The sequence below is a fragment of the Coregonus lavaretus genome (assembly GCF_964263955.1).
Source record: "Coregonus lavaretus genome assembly, contig: HAP1_SCAFFOLD_553, whole genome shotgun sequence".
NCBI classification, from domain to species: domain Eukaryota; kingdom Metazoa; phylum Chordata; class Actinopteri; order Salmoniformes; family Salmonidae; genus Coregonus; species Coregonus lavaretus.
Genome location: NW_028159156.1, coordinates 259,068 through 274,036, shown reverse-complemented (window position 1 = coordinate 274,036; position 14,969 = coordinate 259,068). Strand labels below are relative to the sequence as shown.

The following is a 14,969-nucleotide window of genomic DNA, read 5'->3' as shown; positions in this document are numbered from 1 at the left end:
CTTGTTAAAAATGTAATGTAATACAATGGCAATTCGGGTTGTAGGTTAAAATAATATGCATGAACTGCCGACATTATTACGCAAAACAATTGATAATAATGGATAATAAGATATGCAAGATATTTGAATAGATAGATATTTTTTAAATAGCTATATAGAGAGAGAGGTGAGATTATTGGAAATGCTTTTGGCGGTTTGCCTGCTTCTGTTTTGTGGGTGGCAGTGTGTGCTGTTTTAGATGGATGGGTCCTGGCCTCTCGGGGGCATAGGGATCCGGGGGACGGCGGTGGTCACCCGATCACTGGGATGACGGCCCAACTTGGGATGGGGAGGGACTTTAGCGGGGCAATTAGTGGAGAACAATTGGAGGGTTACTCAGTAACAATGCAAATATCATGGTATAGCTATATGGACACTCAATCACTATGGTATTTTCTATTGGTAAATTTACAAACATATATCATGACAAATATATTTGAAACTTATATCTCATTATGGTGTATGGTGAAATAAGTATAGCCAGTTATAATTGTAATGGATTAGTAGATAATAACAAAATAAGAACAATATTTACATGGCTCAAAGAGAAGGAATATAATATCTATTGTTTACAGGAAACCCATTCAACAATTCTAGATGAAGTTGCGTGGAAAAGGGAATGGGGGGGGGGGGTGGGGGGGGGGGGGGGCTAAATATACTTCTCCCATGGGCTAAGAAACTCAAAAGGGGTGATGATATTAATTAACAGTAATTTCGATCCGAATGTGCAAATTGTCCAAACAGATACGCTAGGAAGATGGATTATTTTAAATATGTTATTGGACCATAAACAGATATGGCTCATTAACCTTTACGGACAAATAATGATGATCCACACTTCTTTGAAAATATTTATAATAAATTGTCAACCTTGCAAGCAATTCAAGACTCTATTATTATGGTGGGAGATTATAATACCGTTTTAAATAGCTAAATGGACCGTAAAGGAAATCACACTACAAACAATCACCCTCATGCTCTTAAGGAAATCGTGAATGTCATGGATACATTAGAAGTAGTAGATATATGGAGGCTTAAATATCCTGATCTAGTGAGATATACATGGCGGAGACACAATCAAGCTAGTCGTCTTGACTTCTTTCTTACGTCATTCTCGTTGGCACCAAAAGTTTAAAAAGTGTTGAAAGGGGACAAAATGGGCTCGGACATTCATATAATTGGCATATACATTACCATTACTAGATTTCCTTGTGGGCGAGGATATTGGAAATTTAATCAAAGCCTATTGGATGATAACTTGTCTTTAACTAGGACAGAGGAATTTATAACTGACTTTTTCCGACATAACATAGGTACAGCAAATCCTCTTATTGTATGGGACACCTTTAAATGTGCCTTTAGAGGCCATGCAATTCAGTACTCATCTCGAAAACAAAAGCAATTTAGGTTAAAAGAGTCCACACTAACAAAGGAAATAGAAGGTCTAACAGAACAGATAGACAGCAATAAAAACTGTAACACAGAGGCTCAGAATAAATTGGAGGAAAAACTAAAAGAAATGGAGAAACTTATTCAAGAAAGATCAAGTGTAATATATTAGTAAAAATAAAGCAAACTGGATGGAATATTGGGAAAAATGCACCAAATTATTTTTTAATCTTCAACATAAGAATGCTACCAAAAAGAATTTACTGAAACTGGTTACAAATGACGGAGTAACCCATGATTCACCAAATGATATTTTGAATGAGGAAACAAAGTACTTTAAGCATATGTTTTTTGTTTCAGTCGCCTCCATCTCCTCTAACTGAAGCAAATTGTAGACATTATTTTCTATTGATAATGTAAAAATAACAGCCATACTAAAAGACTCATGTGAAGGTGAAATTACAGAGGAGTAACTTCTGGATGCAATTAAAGACTTTAAGTCCGGGAAAACTCCAGGGTTGGATGGCATACCATTTTACATTACATTTTAGTCATTTAGCAGACACTCTTATCCAGTTCATATTTTTTTTTTTCATACTGGCCTCCCAGGGGAAGCAAACCCACAACCCTGGCGTTGCAAACGCCATGCTCCACCAACTGAGCGACACGGGGAAAACCTTTCTTGATATACTCAAAGGACCGTTATTAGCATGTTTTAACCACTCCTATGTCAATGGTAGATAATCAGCCACTCAAGAAGAAGGTCTGATTTCATTATTACTGAAACAGGATACAAGTGGAAAATATAAAGATCCAATCCATTAAAAAAATTGGAGGCCCATTACACTTCAGTGTTGTGATGCAAAAATTCTAGCAAAATGTATAGCGCATAGAATTAATAATGTATTGTCAGACATTATTCATTCAAATCAGACATGTTTTTTTACATGGGCGATACCTTGGAGATAATATAAGGCAAGTACTGGAAACAATAGAACACCATGAACAATCTGGGAAACCAGGCCTGCTATTCATAGCAGACTTCAAAAAGGTATTTGATAAAGTACGACTGGGGTTTATATACAGTGGGGAGAACAAGTTTTTGATACACTGCCGATTTTGCAGGTTTTCCTACTTACAAAGCATGTAGAGGTCTGTACTTTTTATCATGGGTACACTTCAACTGTGAGAGACGGAATCTAAAACAAAAATCCAGAAAATCACATTGTATGATTTTTAAGTAATTAATTTGAATTTTATTGCATGACATAAGTATTTGATCACCTACCAACCAGTAAGAATTCCGGCTCTTACAGACCTGTTAGTTTTTCTTTAAGAACCCCTCCTGTTCTCCACTCATTACCTGTATTAACTGCACGTGTTTGAACTCGTTACCTGTATAAAAGACACCTGTCCACACACTCAATCAAACAGACTCCAACCTCTCCACAATGGCCAAGACCATAGAGCTGTGTAAGGACATCAGGGATAAAATTGTAGAGCTGGACAAGGCTGTGATGGGCTACAGGACAATAGGCAAGCAGCTTGGTAAGAAGGCAACAACTGTTGGCGCAATTATTAGAAAATGGAAGGAGTTCAAGATGACGGAAAATCACCCTCGGTCTGTGGCTCCATGCAAGATCTCACCTCGTGGGGCATCAATGATCATGAGGAAGGTGAGGGATCAGCCCAGAACTACACAGCAGGACCTGGTCAATGACCTTACGAGAGCTGGGACCACAGTCTCAAAGAAAACCATTAGTAACACACTACGCAGTCATGGATTAAAATCCTGCAGCGCACGCAAGGTCCCCCTGCTCAAGCCAGCGCATGTCCAGGCACGTCTGAAGTTTGCCAATGACCATCTGGATGATCCAGAGGAGGAATGGGAGAAGGTCATGTGGTCTGATGAGACAAAAATAGAGCTTTTTGGTCTAAACTCCACTCGACATGTTTGGAGGAAGAAGAAGGATGAGTACAACCCCAAGAACACCATCCCAACCGTGAAGCATGGAGGTGAAAACATCATTCTTTGGGGATGTTTTTCTGCAAAGGGGACAGGACGACTGCACCGTATTGAGGGGAGGATGGATGGGGCCATGTATCGCGAGATCTTGGCCAACAACCTCCTTCCCTCAGTAAGAGCATTGAAGATGGGTCGTGGCTGTGTCTTCCAGCATGACAACGACCCGAAACACACAGACAGGGCAACTAAGGAGTGGCTCCGTAAGAAGCATCTCAAGGTCCTGGAGTGGCCTAGCCAGTCTCCAGACCTGAACCCAATAGAAAATCTTTGGAGGGAGCTGAATGTCCTTATTGCCCTGTATGGAGGAGTGGGCCAAAATCCCTGCTGCAGTGTGTGCAAACCTGGTCAAGACCTACAGGAAACGTATGATCTCTGTAATTGCAAACAAAGGTTTCTGTACCAAATATTCTGCTTTTCTGATGTATCAAATACTTATGTCATGCAATAAAATGCAAATTAATTACTTAAAAATCATACAATGTGATTTTCTGGATCTTTGTTTTAGATTCCGTCTCTCACAGTTGAAGTGTACCTATGATAAAAAATTACAGACCTCTACATGCTTTGTAAGTAGGAAAACCTGCAAAATCGGCAGTGTATTAAATACTTGTTCTCCCCACTGTATAAATGCCTGGAGCATTTCAATTTTGGACAATCTCTTATAAACTGGGTTAAAATCATGTATAGTAACCCTAGGTGTAAAATTTTAAAAAATGGCTATTTCTCAGAAAGTTTTAAACTGTCAAGGGGATTGAAACAACATTGTCCACTATCAGCATATCTATTTATTATGGCCATCGAGATTTTAGCTATTACAATCAGATCCAACAATAATATCAAGGGATTAGAAATCCAGGGCTTAAAAACAAAGGTGTCATTGAACGCTGATGATTCATGTTTTCTTTTAAACCCACAACTTGAATCACTCCACAGCCTCATAGAGGATCTAGATACATTTTCTAACCTCTCTGGATTACAACCAAATTATGATAAATGTACTATATTACGTACTGGATCACTAAAAAATACAATTTCTACATTACCATGTAGTTTACCAATAAAATGGACTGATGGTGATGTGGATATACTAGGAATACATATCCCAAATGAAATACATGATCTCACTCCAATACATTTTAATAGAAAGTTAGCAAAAATAGATTAGATATTTCTACCATGGAAAGGTATATACCTGTCAATTTGTAGAAAAATCACCCTGATTAACTATTTAGTATTATCCCGGTTTACCTATTTTCTTATGGTCTTGTCTACGCCAATCGAACAGTTCTTTAAATTATATGAGAAAAAAATATTCCATTTTATTTGGAACGGCAAGCCAGACAAAATAAAACGGGCCTATTTATATAATGAATATGAATTCGGAGGACAGAAACGATTAAATATTAAAGCATTAGACCTATCACTAAAAGCTTCAGTCATACAAAATTATACTTAAATCTGAACTGGTTCTCTAGCAAATTAGTAAGATTGTCTCACCCAATGTTCAAGAAGGGACTTTTTCCCTTTATTCAGAATACAACCTCTCACTTTCAGTTATTTGAAAAGGAAATCATCTTCCAAATATCACTATTTCTAAATCAAGCCATAGAAAGTTGGTTGCAATTTCAATTTAATCCTCCAGAAATGACAGAACAAATATTGCAACAAATATTGTGGTTAAACTCAAATATACTAAATGATCAAATAAACCTTTTTCTTTGACAACATTTTAAAAAATTTATAATCTTCGTAAATGATATTATCGGTAGGACTGGTGGAGTTATGTCGCACATGTAACTAACAAAAACATATGGAAATGTCTGCTCTACACAAAATTACAACCAAATAATTGCACCATTACCACAAAAATGGAAGAGGAAAGTGGAGGAAGGAAAAAGTAAGGAACTTGTCTGTCGGCCTTGCATTAAAGAACAAAATTGGTTAAAGAAAATTGTGATAAATAAAAAAGTTTACCAGTTTCATTTAAGGACCAAAAGATTAACAGCCGTCCCATATAGATTGCAAAATAGTTGGGAAGAGATTTTTGACGTACCGATCCCATGGCATAGTGTTTATGAACTGATACGCAAAACGACACCAGATTCAAAATTTAGAATTTTTCAATTTAAATTATTATATAAAATTCTTGCTACCAATAGAATGTTATTTGTATGGGGGATACAATCTTCCCAGCTCTGCAGATTTTGCTGCGAAGAGACAGAATCATTAGATCAATTGTTTTGGTACTGTCCATTTGTAGCTTGTTTCTGGACACAGGTCCAGGAATGGCTGAAGGATTGCAATATTTGCATGGAGCTGACCCTGCAGATAGCACTACTGGGTGATCTGAAAAGTCATAGTCAATTGATCAATAATATAATAATACTTTTAGCAAAAATGTTTATTTTCAATGTACAATCTGTAGAAACAATGAGAATAGAAAGGTTCAGAACTTTTGTAAAACATCACAGTACAGTTGAAAAGTATATGGCAAATAGAAATCCAATATGGATGGTGTTAAGAGATAGATGGGAGGTGTTTAATGGAGCTGAAGGATGGGACTAATAACAACAACTAATAACAACAAGATAACTAGTGTAAGGCATGCTGTGTCCATAATAAGTATATAGGTTATATATTGTGAGCTTTTGTGAAAGAGCACAGTTGGAAAGATATGGCATATAGAAGCAAACCAGATGGACATCATGAAAATGATCAGAGGAAGTTCAGGAGTAAAAACAAACAAAATATAATTATTGACTGTGTCCATAAAATGTATATAGTATGTATAAGCTGGAAGTAGAGGCCTAAGCATTGTTGTTCACTAGTGTACTCCATTTAGGGAAGGGATGGTGGGGTTGGAAAGTAATGAAGGGAAATATATATTTAAATAAAGGATATGTATGTATATATGTATATGTACAGTGAGGGAAAAAAGTATTTGATCCCCTGCTGATTTTGTACGTTTACCCACTGACAAAGACATGATCAGTCTATAATTTTAAAGGTAGGTTTATTTGAACAGTGAGAGACAGAATAACAAACAAAAAATCCAGAAAAACGTATGTCAGAAATGTTATAAATTGATTTGCATTTTAATGAGGGATATAAGTATTTGACCCCTCTGCAATACATGATTTAGTACTTGGTGGCAAAACCCTTGTTGGCAATCACAGAGGTCAGACGTTTCTTGTAGTTGGCCACCAGGTTTGCACACATCTCATAAGTTCTTTTGTGTTTCTTCCATTTGCGAATAATCTCACCAACTGTTGTCACCTTCTCACCAAGCTGTCTTGTAGCCCATTCCAGCCTTGTGTAGGTCTACAATCTTGTCCCTGACATCCTTGGAGAGCTCTCTGGTCTTGGCCATGGTGGAGAGTTTGGAATCTGATTGATTGATTGCTTCTGTGGACAGGTGTCTTTTATGCAGGTAACAAACTGAGATTAGGAGCACTCCCTTTAAGAGTGTGCTCCTAATCTCAGCACGTTACCTGTATAAAACACACCTGGGAGCCAGAAATCTTTCTGATTGAGAGGGGGTCAAATACTTATTTCCTTCATTAAAATGTAAATCAATTTTTAACCAAATCTTATTTAACAAGGAAAAGTATAAAAACCACTTCTGTGGTCATCACTATCCTCTTGCAACAGGACCAGCTGGATGGCAAAAACAGTGCTAATAGTACCTCAAAAGTAATATTGATCATAAAATAACTATTGACCATGCCAAAAGAGTTGAAAAGGAAAGGTTTGAGTGAGGAAAAGAAGGGTTCAATTCTGGCTTTACTGGCAGAGGGATACAGTGAGCGTCAGGTTGCTTCCATCCTTAAAATTTCAAAGACAGCGGTTCATAAGAACAAGGTCAAGCAGCAGACATAGGGGACAACAAAGCTACAGACCGGCAGAGGGCAAAAACAACTCCCTACTGACCGGGATGACCGCCAACTCATTCGAATGTCACTCAACAACTGTAGGATGACATCAAGTGACCTACAAAAAGAATGGCAAACGGCAGCTGGGGTGAAGTGCTGTAGACTAGACTGTAGGGGAAATACTGTGTAGAGCCAGCATGCCAAGAGGACTAGACTGTAGGGGAAATACTGTGTAGAGCCAGCATTGCCAAGAGGACTAAACTGTAGGGGAAATACTGTGTAGAGCCAGCATGCCAAGAGGACTAGACTGTAGGGGAAATACTGTGTAGAGCCAGCATGCCAAGAGGACTAGACTGTAGGGGAAATACTGTGTAGAGCCAGCATTGCCAAGAGGACTAGACTGTAGGGGAAATACTGTGTAGAGCCAGCATGCCATGAGGACTAGACTGTAGGGGAAATACTGTGTAGAGCCAGCATGCCATTAGGACTAGACTGTAGGGGAAATATAAGAGAGGCAGATTGTTATTGTGTGTCTACTGTATGTTTATGTCTATATAAACCATTACAGTCAACATAGGGCTTACACTGGTGCATAAACTCTCTATAGCTTAAAGAAGCAGGACCTGACTGGGTGAGCAGAGCAGCCTCTAGCCCCTCCCTCCCTGACATGGCCATACCCACAATGTGATCCCCAGAGGAATCCCCACAAAGGAAGCCAGTGGCATGGTGGGTATTTAACTCAGAGTAGAGAGACAACCTGACCGACATGGGTGTGTGTGGCGCTGTGTTACCCCATACCTTCTACACATCAGGGGAATGAGTCTCTCTCCGGCTCCTGCTCTGGATCCAAGTCTGGCTGGTAGTCTGGGTCTTCTACATCTGGCTGTGGTGGCTGGTGGGCTTTCCTTGCTCTGGTCTGCCTCTGCCTCTGGCTCTGGGCTGGAGTCTGTCAGATGCAGGCTCCAGGGCACCCCTCGTCCTCCGGCGTTCTCCCAGGACGGGGACTTTGTCATCGGGGGTGTTTTCTCCATCCACCACTACACGCACACTGTGGAACACAGCTACACCAGCCTGCCTGAACCACTGCAGTGCACCGGGAGGTCAGTGAGCGCAAGAGGGAGTGGGGGACAGGGACTGTGGCTGTGTGGGGAGACAGATAAACAGTGTTTTAAAGACAGATAACCTGTGTTTTAAAGACAGATAAACAGTGTTTTAAAGACAAAGAAACCGAGTGTTTGTGTCTTAGAGAGTAGGTATAAGGATAGATATTAGGCTTTTTGCCCTGGTAACTCTATTCAATAAAAATACATTCTACGTGCTAGTTTACCATTTAGTCAAGAGGTGCTCACTCACCCATCTTGTATTTACAGTTTGGATTCCCGTGAGTTGCGCTTCTCGCGCGCCATGGTCTTCGCTGTTGAGGAAATAAACAACAGTTCGGACCTGCTACCGGGTGTCACGCTTGGTTATCAAGTGCACGACTCGTGCGCCTCAGTCCCGATGGCCGTGAAAGTGGCCTTCCAGCTGGCTAACGGCCTGGACCCCATGTTTGATACCGGAGAACAGTGCTCAGGGTCGGCTACGGTGACAGCTATTGTGGGCGAATCTGGCTCCACACCTACCATCAGCATGTTGCGCATCATCGGGCCTTTTGGCATTCCTCAGGTAAACTCCTGTGGAAAGAAATCATTCAGCTTCTTTTAACTTACTGTATTCCAACATTAATCTCCTCTCTTTCAGGAGAGAAATCTATTTTTAACTTACTCTATTCCAACTGTATTCTCCTCTCCTTCAGAAATAGACATTTCTGTGTGAAATTATCTGGAGAAAGTGTGGAGAACGTCTGGAGGCATTTAAACAATCTGAGGACTATCTTTCATAGGCTGGGTTGTTATGGGAGACCAGGGATTGGTGTCACACTTTTTACTCATGTATTTCTCAGCACCAGTATGTCTTATTAAACTATTTTCAACATGAGTAGAATGACCAAGGTCTTGGGTAGAAATGTGTATCCTTTTCATTCTGTCCTAATGAAAAACAATAAATTGTGTTATTATTATTAATGTATCCCTAACATCATACTACATAGCTAAAGGGAATAAAATAAGGAAGTAGCCTATAAAGGAGACTTGTTTGGCCGACATTATGTTCTTTTTCATGTGTTCGACTGTCTGTTTTTACCTAGGTGAGCCACTCATCCACCTGTGCGTGTCTGAGTGATAAGAAACAGTTTCCAACCTTCTTCAGAACCATCCCCAGTGACCAGTTCCAGGCTGCCGCTCTGGCCCGCCTCATCAGATACTTCGGCTGGACCTGGATTGGGGCGGTCCGTTCCGACTCTGACTACGGTAATAACGGCATGGCGGCGTTCCTAAAGGCGGCACAAGAGCAGGGCATCTGTGTGGAGTACTCTGAAGCCTTCTACCGTACCAACCCACTCAGCAGAGTTCAACGGGTGGCCGACGTGATCCGCAGGTCATCCATGATTACTTGTGAACTTTTCATTCAAACAAAAGCAAAACCATATTTGTAAAAGATGCTATTGTTATTAATTTCTCTGTTTTCCCAAAGCTGACCTGTGAGACCAACACGATTTGCATTTTTCAAGCATGACAAAAGTGTTAATACTGATCTTCATTTTCACTTCACTGAGACATTCCAATGAATGACAAACATGACAAGCATGTTTTATGTTTTAATCATGTTCCCCAGCTCCACAGCCCGGGTGGTGGTTGCATTCGTAGCCTCTGGGGACATGAGGATCCTGCTGAAGGAGTTGGACCGTCTGCCCTCTCCGCCCCGCCAGTGGATCGGGAGTGAGACCTGGATCACCGACCCAGATATGGTGCGCTTCAGCCTGTGTGCCGGGGCCATCGGATTTGGCATCCAGCGCTCTGTCATCCCCGGCCTCAGGGACTTCCTCCTGGACCTCTCCCCCCAGAAGGTGTCCAGCTCTCCCCTGCTCACTGAGTTCTGGGAGGGAGCATTTGGCTGTCGGCTGGAGATAGGTATCTATTTTATCTATCTATCTGTCTATCTATCTATCTATCTATCTATCTATCTATCTATCTATCTATCTATCTATCTATCTATCTATCTATCTATCTATCTATCTATCTATCTATCTATCTATCTATCTATCTATCTATCTATCTATCTATCTATCTATCTATCTATCTATCTATCTATCTATCTATCTATCTATCTATCTATCTATCTATCTAATTTTAGATCTATCTTTATTTAATCCATTTTAGAATAATGCTAAACGTAACAAAATGTGGAAAAACTCAAGGGGTCTGAATACTTTCCGAATGCACTGTATTTGGCTGTCTGTCTATCGATATATCTATCTGTATATATATATCTATTTGTCTATCTAACTATATGTCTGTCTGTCTGTAGGGACTACTACAGGTGTTGGGGTTAAGGAGAAGGTGTGTGATGGTAGTGAGGATATACATCAGCTACAGACCCCCTACACAGATACATCCCAGCTGCGTGTCACTAACATGGTGTATAAAGCTGTTTACGCCATAGCACACGCCATCCACAGCATTGTTTGTGAAGAGAGTGCAAACTCCACTGTGCACTGTGACAAAAACCTCAATGTGAAACCAACACAGGTGAATGACTAGATGAAAGTAACATTTCCTGATAGACGTGTTTATTTAGACTACATGTATGAAGGAGTTCTCAATATACATTACAGCTGGTTCTAAAGTAACACCTCTGATAAATACATCAGGTAAATGAGGGTTCTGTTTCTCTCTCCCTCAATCCATCCCTCTCTTTCCCTCTCTCCCTCTCTTTCCCTCTCTCCGTCCCTCATCCCCTCTCTTCATCTCTCTCTCCCTCTCTCTCCATATCTCTCTTCCCTTCTCTCCATCTCTCTCTCTCTCCACCTCTCTTCCCCTCTCTCCATTTATCTCCCCCTCTCTCCATCTCTCTTTCCCTCTCTCTATCTATCTCCATCTCCATCTATCTCTCCCTCTCTCCATCTCTCTTCCCCTCTCTCCATCTCTCTCTCCATCTCTCTCTTCCCTTCTCTCCATCTCTCTCTCTCTCTCTCTCTCTCTCTCTCTCTCTCTCTCTCTCTCTCTCTCTCTCTCTCTCTCTCTCTCTCTCTCTCTCTCTCTCTCACTCTCTCTCCACCTCTCTTCCCCTCTCTCAATCTATCTCTCCCTCTCTCCATCTCTCTTCCCCTCTCTCCATCTCTCTCTCCATCTATCTCTTCCCTTCTCTCCATCTCTCTCTCTCTCTCTCTCTCTCTCTCTCTCTCTCTCTCTCTCTCTCTCTCTCTCTCTCTCTCTCTCTCTCTCTCTCTCTCTCTCTCTCTCTCTCTCTCCACCTCTCTTCCCCTCTCTCCATCTCTCTTCGCCTCTCTCCATCTCTCTCTCCATCTATCTCTCCCTCTCTCCCTCTCTTTCCTCCCCACTCTCTCCCTTGCCCTTCCAACCACCAGGTCCTGGAGAGAGTGAGGAGGGTGAATTTCTCCCGTAACGGGTACCAGGTGTCTTTCGATGCCAACGGGGACCCAGTGGCCACCTATGAGCTGGTGAACTGGCAGATAGGGGAAATTGGGAAGATGAAATTTGTGACAGTGGGGCGCTATGATGCATCCCTGCCCCCTGACCAGAGGTTTCACATCGAGAGGGAAATCACCTGGGTAAAGAACAGTACACAGGTGCTTGTGTCAGTGTGCAGTGAGAGCTGTCCCCCAGGCACTCGTAAGGCTGCACAGAAAGGAAAGCCTGTCTGCTGTTATGACTGTATCCCATGTGCAGAGGGAGAGATCAGTAATAACACAGGTAGGCCTATAGGAATAGTTGGCAGAAAATGTGTGGTCATTTCTGTCATTGTTTACTATATAGTGGTTTATTCATATTAATAGCACTACAAAGGTAGTGTCTATCAATCACGTTCATGTTCTTATTATCTTATGTAAGCTGCACAGCAATTCAACATTCTTTATTGTAAACTGCCCATGTGCAGCATTGTGGGACATGTATTTGTATGTGTAAATAAATAAAACCTGAACCTGCTATTATTAACATTTGATGTCTGTTGTTTTGTCCTGGTCAGATTCTTCAGACTGTCTGATCTGTCCTGAGGACCACTGGCCCAACACTGAGAGAGACCGCTGCGTCCTCAAGCCTGTGGAGTTCCTGTCCTTCCACGAGGTTCTCGGAATAATCCTGACTGCCTTCTCTGTGGGCGGGGCTTGTCTGGCCATCTCCACGGCAACCGTCTTCTACCGCCACCGAACTTCGGCCATCGTCAGGGCCAACAACTCTGAGCTGAGCTTCCTGCTGCTCTTCTCCTTGACTCTGTGTTTTCTGTGTTCTCTTACTTTCATTGGCCGGCCCTCTGAGTGGTCCTGTATGCTGCGCCACACAGCGTTTGGGATCACCTTCGTCCTCTGCATCTCTTGTGTTCTGGGGAAAACAATAGTGGTGTTGATGGCCTTCAGGGCTACAATTCCAGACAGTAATGTCATGAAATGGTTTGGGCCTCCACAGCAGAGATTGACTGTAGTGTCCTTCACGTTTGTCCAGGCTTTGATATGCACTCTGTGGTTGGTCCTGTCCCCTCCCTTCCCCATTAAAAACCTCACTACCTACAAGCAAAGGATCATTCTAGAGTGTGATGTGGGTTCAGCCATTGGTTTCTGGGCTGTGTTGGGGTATATAGGACTCCTGGCTCTCTTGTGCTTTGTGCTGGCTTTTCTGGCTCGAAAGCTGCCTGATAACTTCAATGAGGCCAAATTCATCACCTTCAGCATGCTCATATTCTGTGCAGTCTGGATCACCTTTATCCCAGCTTATGTCAGCTCTCCTGGGAAGTTCACTGTAGCTGTGGAGATATTTGCTATCATCGCCTCTAGCTTTGGGTTGTTCTTTTTATTATTTGTTCCAAAATGCTTTATTATTCTGTTCAGGCCGGAGAAGAACACCAAGAAACACCTTATGGGGAAGAACACATTGTAACATTCAGTGATATGGTATATCAAACAGTTAGGTAGCACTACTCTGACAGAGATTACCATGAATTTAGCAGATAATCATTGGTAACATTGTAACTAGAAACATGACACAGGGTCACTTTGGATATTGCAATGTTTTGAGTTATTGTTCAAATCTAGAGTGTTCAATCTAATTTGACCAGCTAAATGATGTGGTTAGCAGTAGCCTTCAGAGTGGAACCACTTCCATTGTAAAAAAATATGTATTCCTTTATGAATTGATATAACATGGAAGTGCATGTGTTCAATTGCTATTTTAATTCATCATATGATGTATTATAACAGTATACTACAATAAACATGTTCAGATACATCTGTGTCTTGTCAATGATTTGCTTGGCCTTTCAATCCACATTTGTTAGATACCTTGTTTTTTATATTCATTATATTTTATTAATTACAGATCACATACAACCAACTTTATCACATTATTCCAAACACTTCAACCCAGTGTCCAGTGAGGGGCAGTCTTCTCATGCAAACGTCAACTACTAGAACAGTTGATTTAGTAATTAGGACACACACTGTACCAGAAGCCAAATGGTTGCTGCATTCTAGTGCAATGTAGTGGACAGCAACCATAATGAGTTATTTGTTAGGAGTAACACTTTACAATTCAAAGGTCTGACTGCACATAGATGCTTGGGGAAAATGGTTACAACAGGGGACCAGAGCGTTTGTGTCTCATGTGAAGAGGGTGGATCTGATCTCCATCACCTAGGACATGACATAGATTAAATAGATTAATCAAATCTCACATTGTTGTCCATTCTTGCTCAATCTTGCATGCTTTCTCAAACGGCTCTAACTGTATATGCATTCGTAAATCAGGTCCTTTCTTGATTTGGGCTCTGGGATGTAACAACCATTGAGCATCTAATCTTATGGTTGATTGTGGAGGAAAGGGGTTGAGTGTGTAAGCGTATGTGCGTGTATGTGTGTGTGTGTGTATCCCTCATCTGTTGCAAGGGGGTAAGGATGTTAGGGAGAATATAGGATGAATCACAATAATTGTTTGCCAAAATAATAATTGCTTGTTAAAAATGTAATGTAATACAATGGCAATTCGGGTTATAGGTTCAAATAATACGCATGAACTGCCGACATTATTACGCATAATAATTGATAATAATGGATAATAAGATATGCAAGATATTTGAATAGATATGTATTTTTTAAATAGCTATATAGAGAGAGAGGTGAGAGCATTGGAAATGCTTTTGGCGGTTTGCCTGCTTCTGTTTTGTGGGTGGCAGTGTGCGCTGTTTTAGATGGATGGGTCCTTGCCTCTCGGGGGCATAGGGATCCGGGGGACAGGGGTGGTCACCCGATTACTGGGATGACGTCCCAACTTGGGATGGGGAGGGACTTTAGCGGGGCAGTTAGTGGAGAACAATTGGAGGATTACTTAGTAACAATGCAAATATCATGGTATAGCTACAGTGAGGGAAAAAAGTATTTGATCCCCTGCTGACTTTGTACATTTGCCCACTGACAAAGAAATGATCAGTCTATAATTTTAATGGTAGGTTTATTTGCACAGTGAGAGACAGAATATCAACAACAAAATCCAGAAAAACGCATGTCAAAAATGATATCAATTGATTTGCATTTTAAT

At 41.1% G+C, this 14,969-nt stretch overlaps 1 protein-coding gene across 1 annotated transcript; it reads left to right on the top strand.

Annotated features, from left to right (window-relative positions):
- Window positions 1-8,292: 8,292 nt before the first annotated feature.
- Window positions 8,293-13,316, top strand: LOC311123226 (extracellular calcium-sensing receptor-like; the record flags this gene model as incomplete). Its single annotated transcript, XM_084197483.1, has 7 exons — window positions 8,293-8,426; window positions 8,697-8,991; window positions 9,512-9,801; window positions 10,039-10,334; window positions 10,732-10,952; window positions 11,792-12,137; window positions 12,412-13,316. Exons 2-7 carry the CDS (start codon window positions 8,731-8,733, stop codon window positions 13,314-13,316), a joined length of 2,319 nt encoding a protein of 772 aa, XP_084053609.1. The 5' UTR covers window positions 8,293-8,426; window positions 8,697-8,730.
- Between the last annotated feature and the right edge of the window lie 1,653 nt (window positions 13,317-14,969).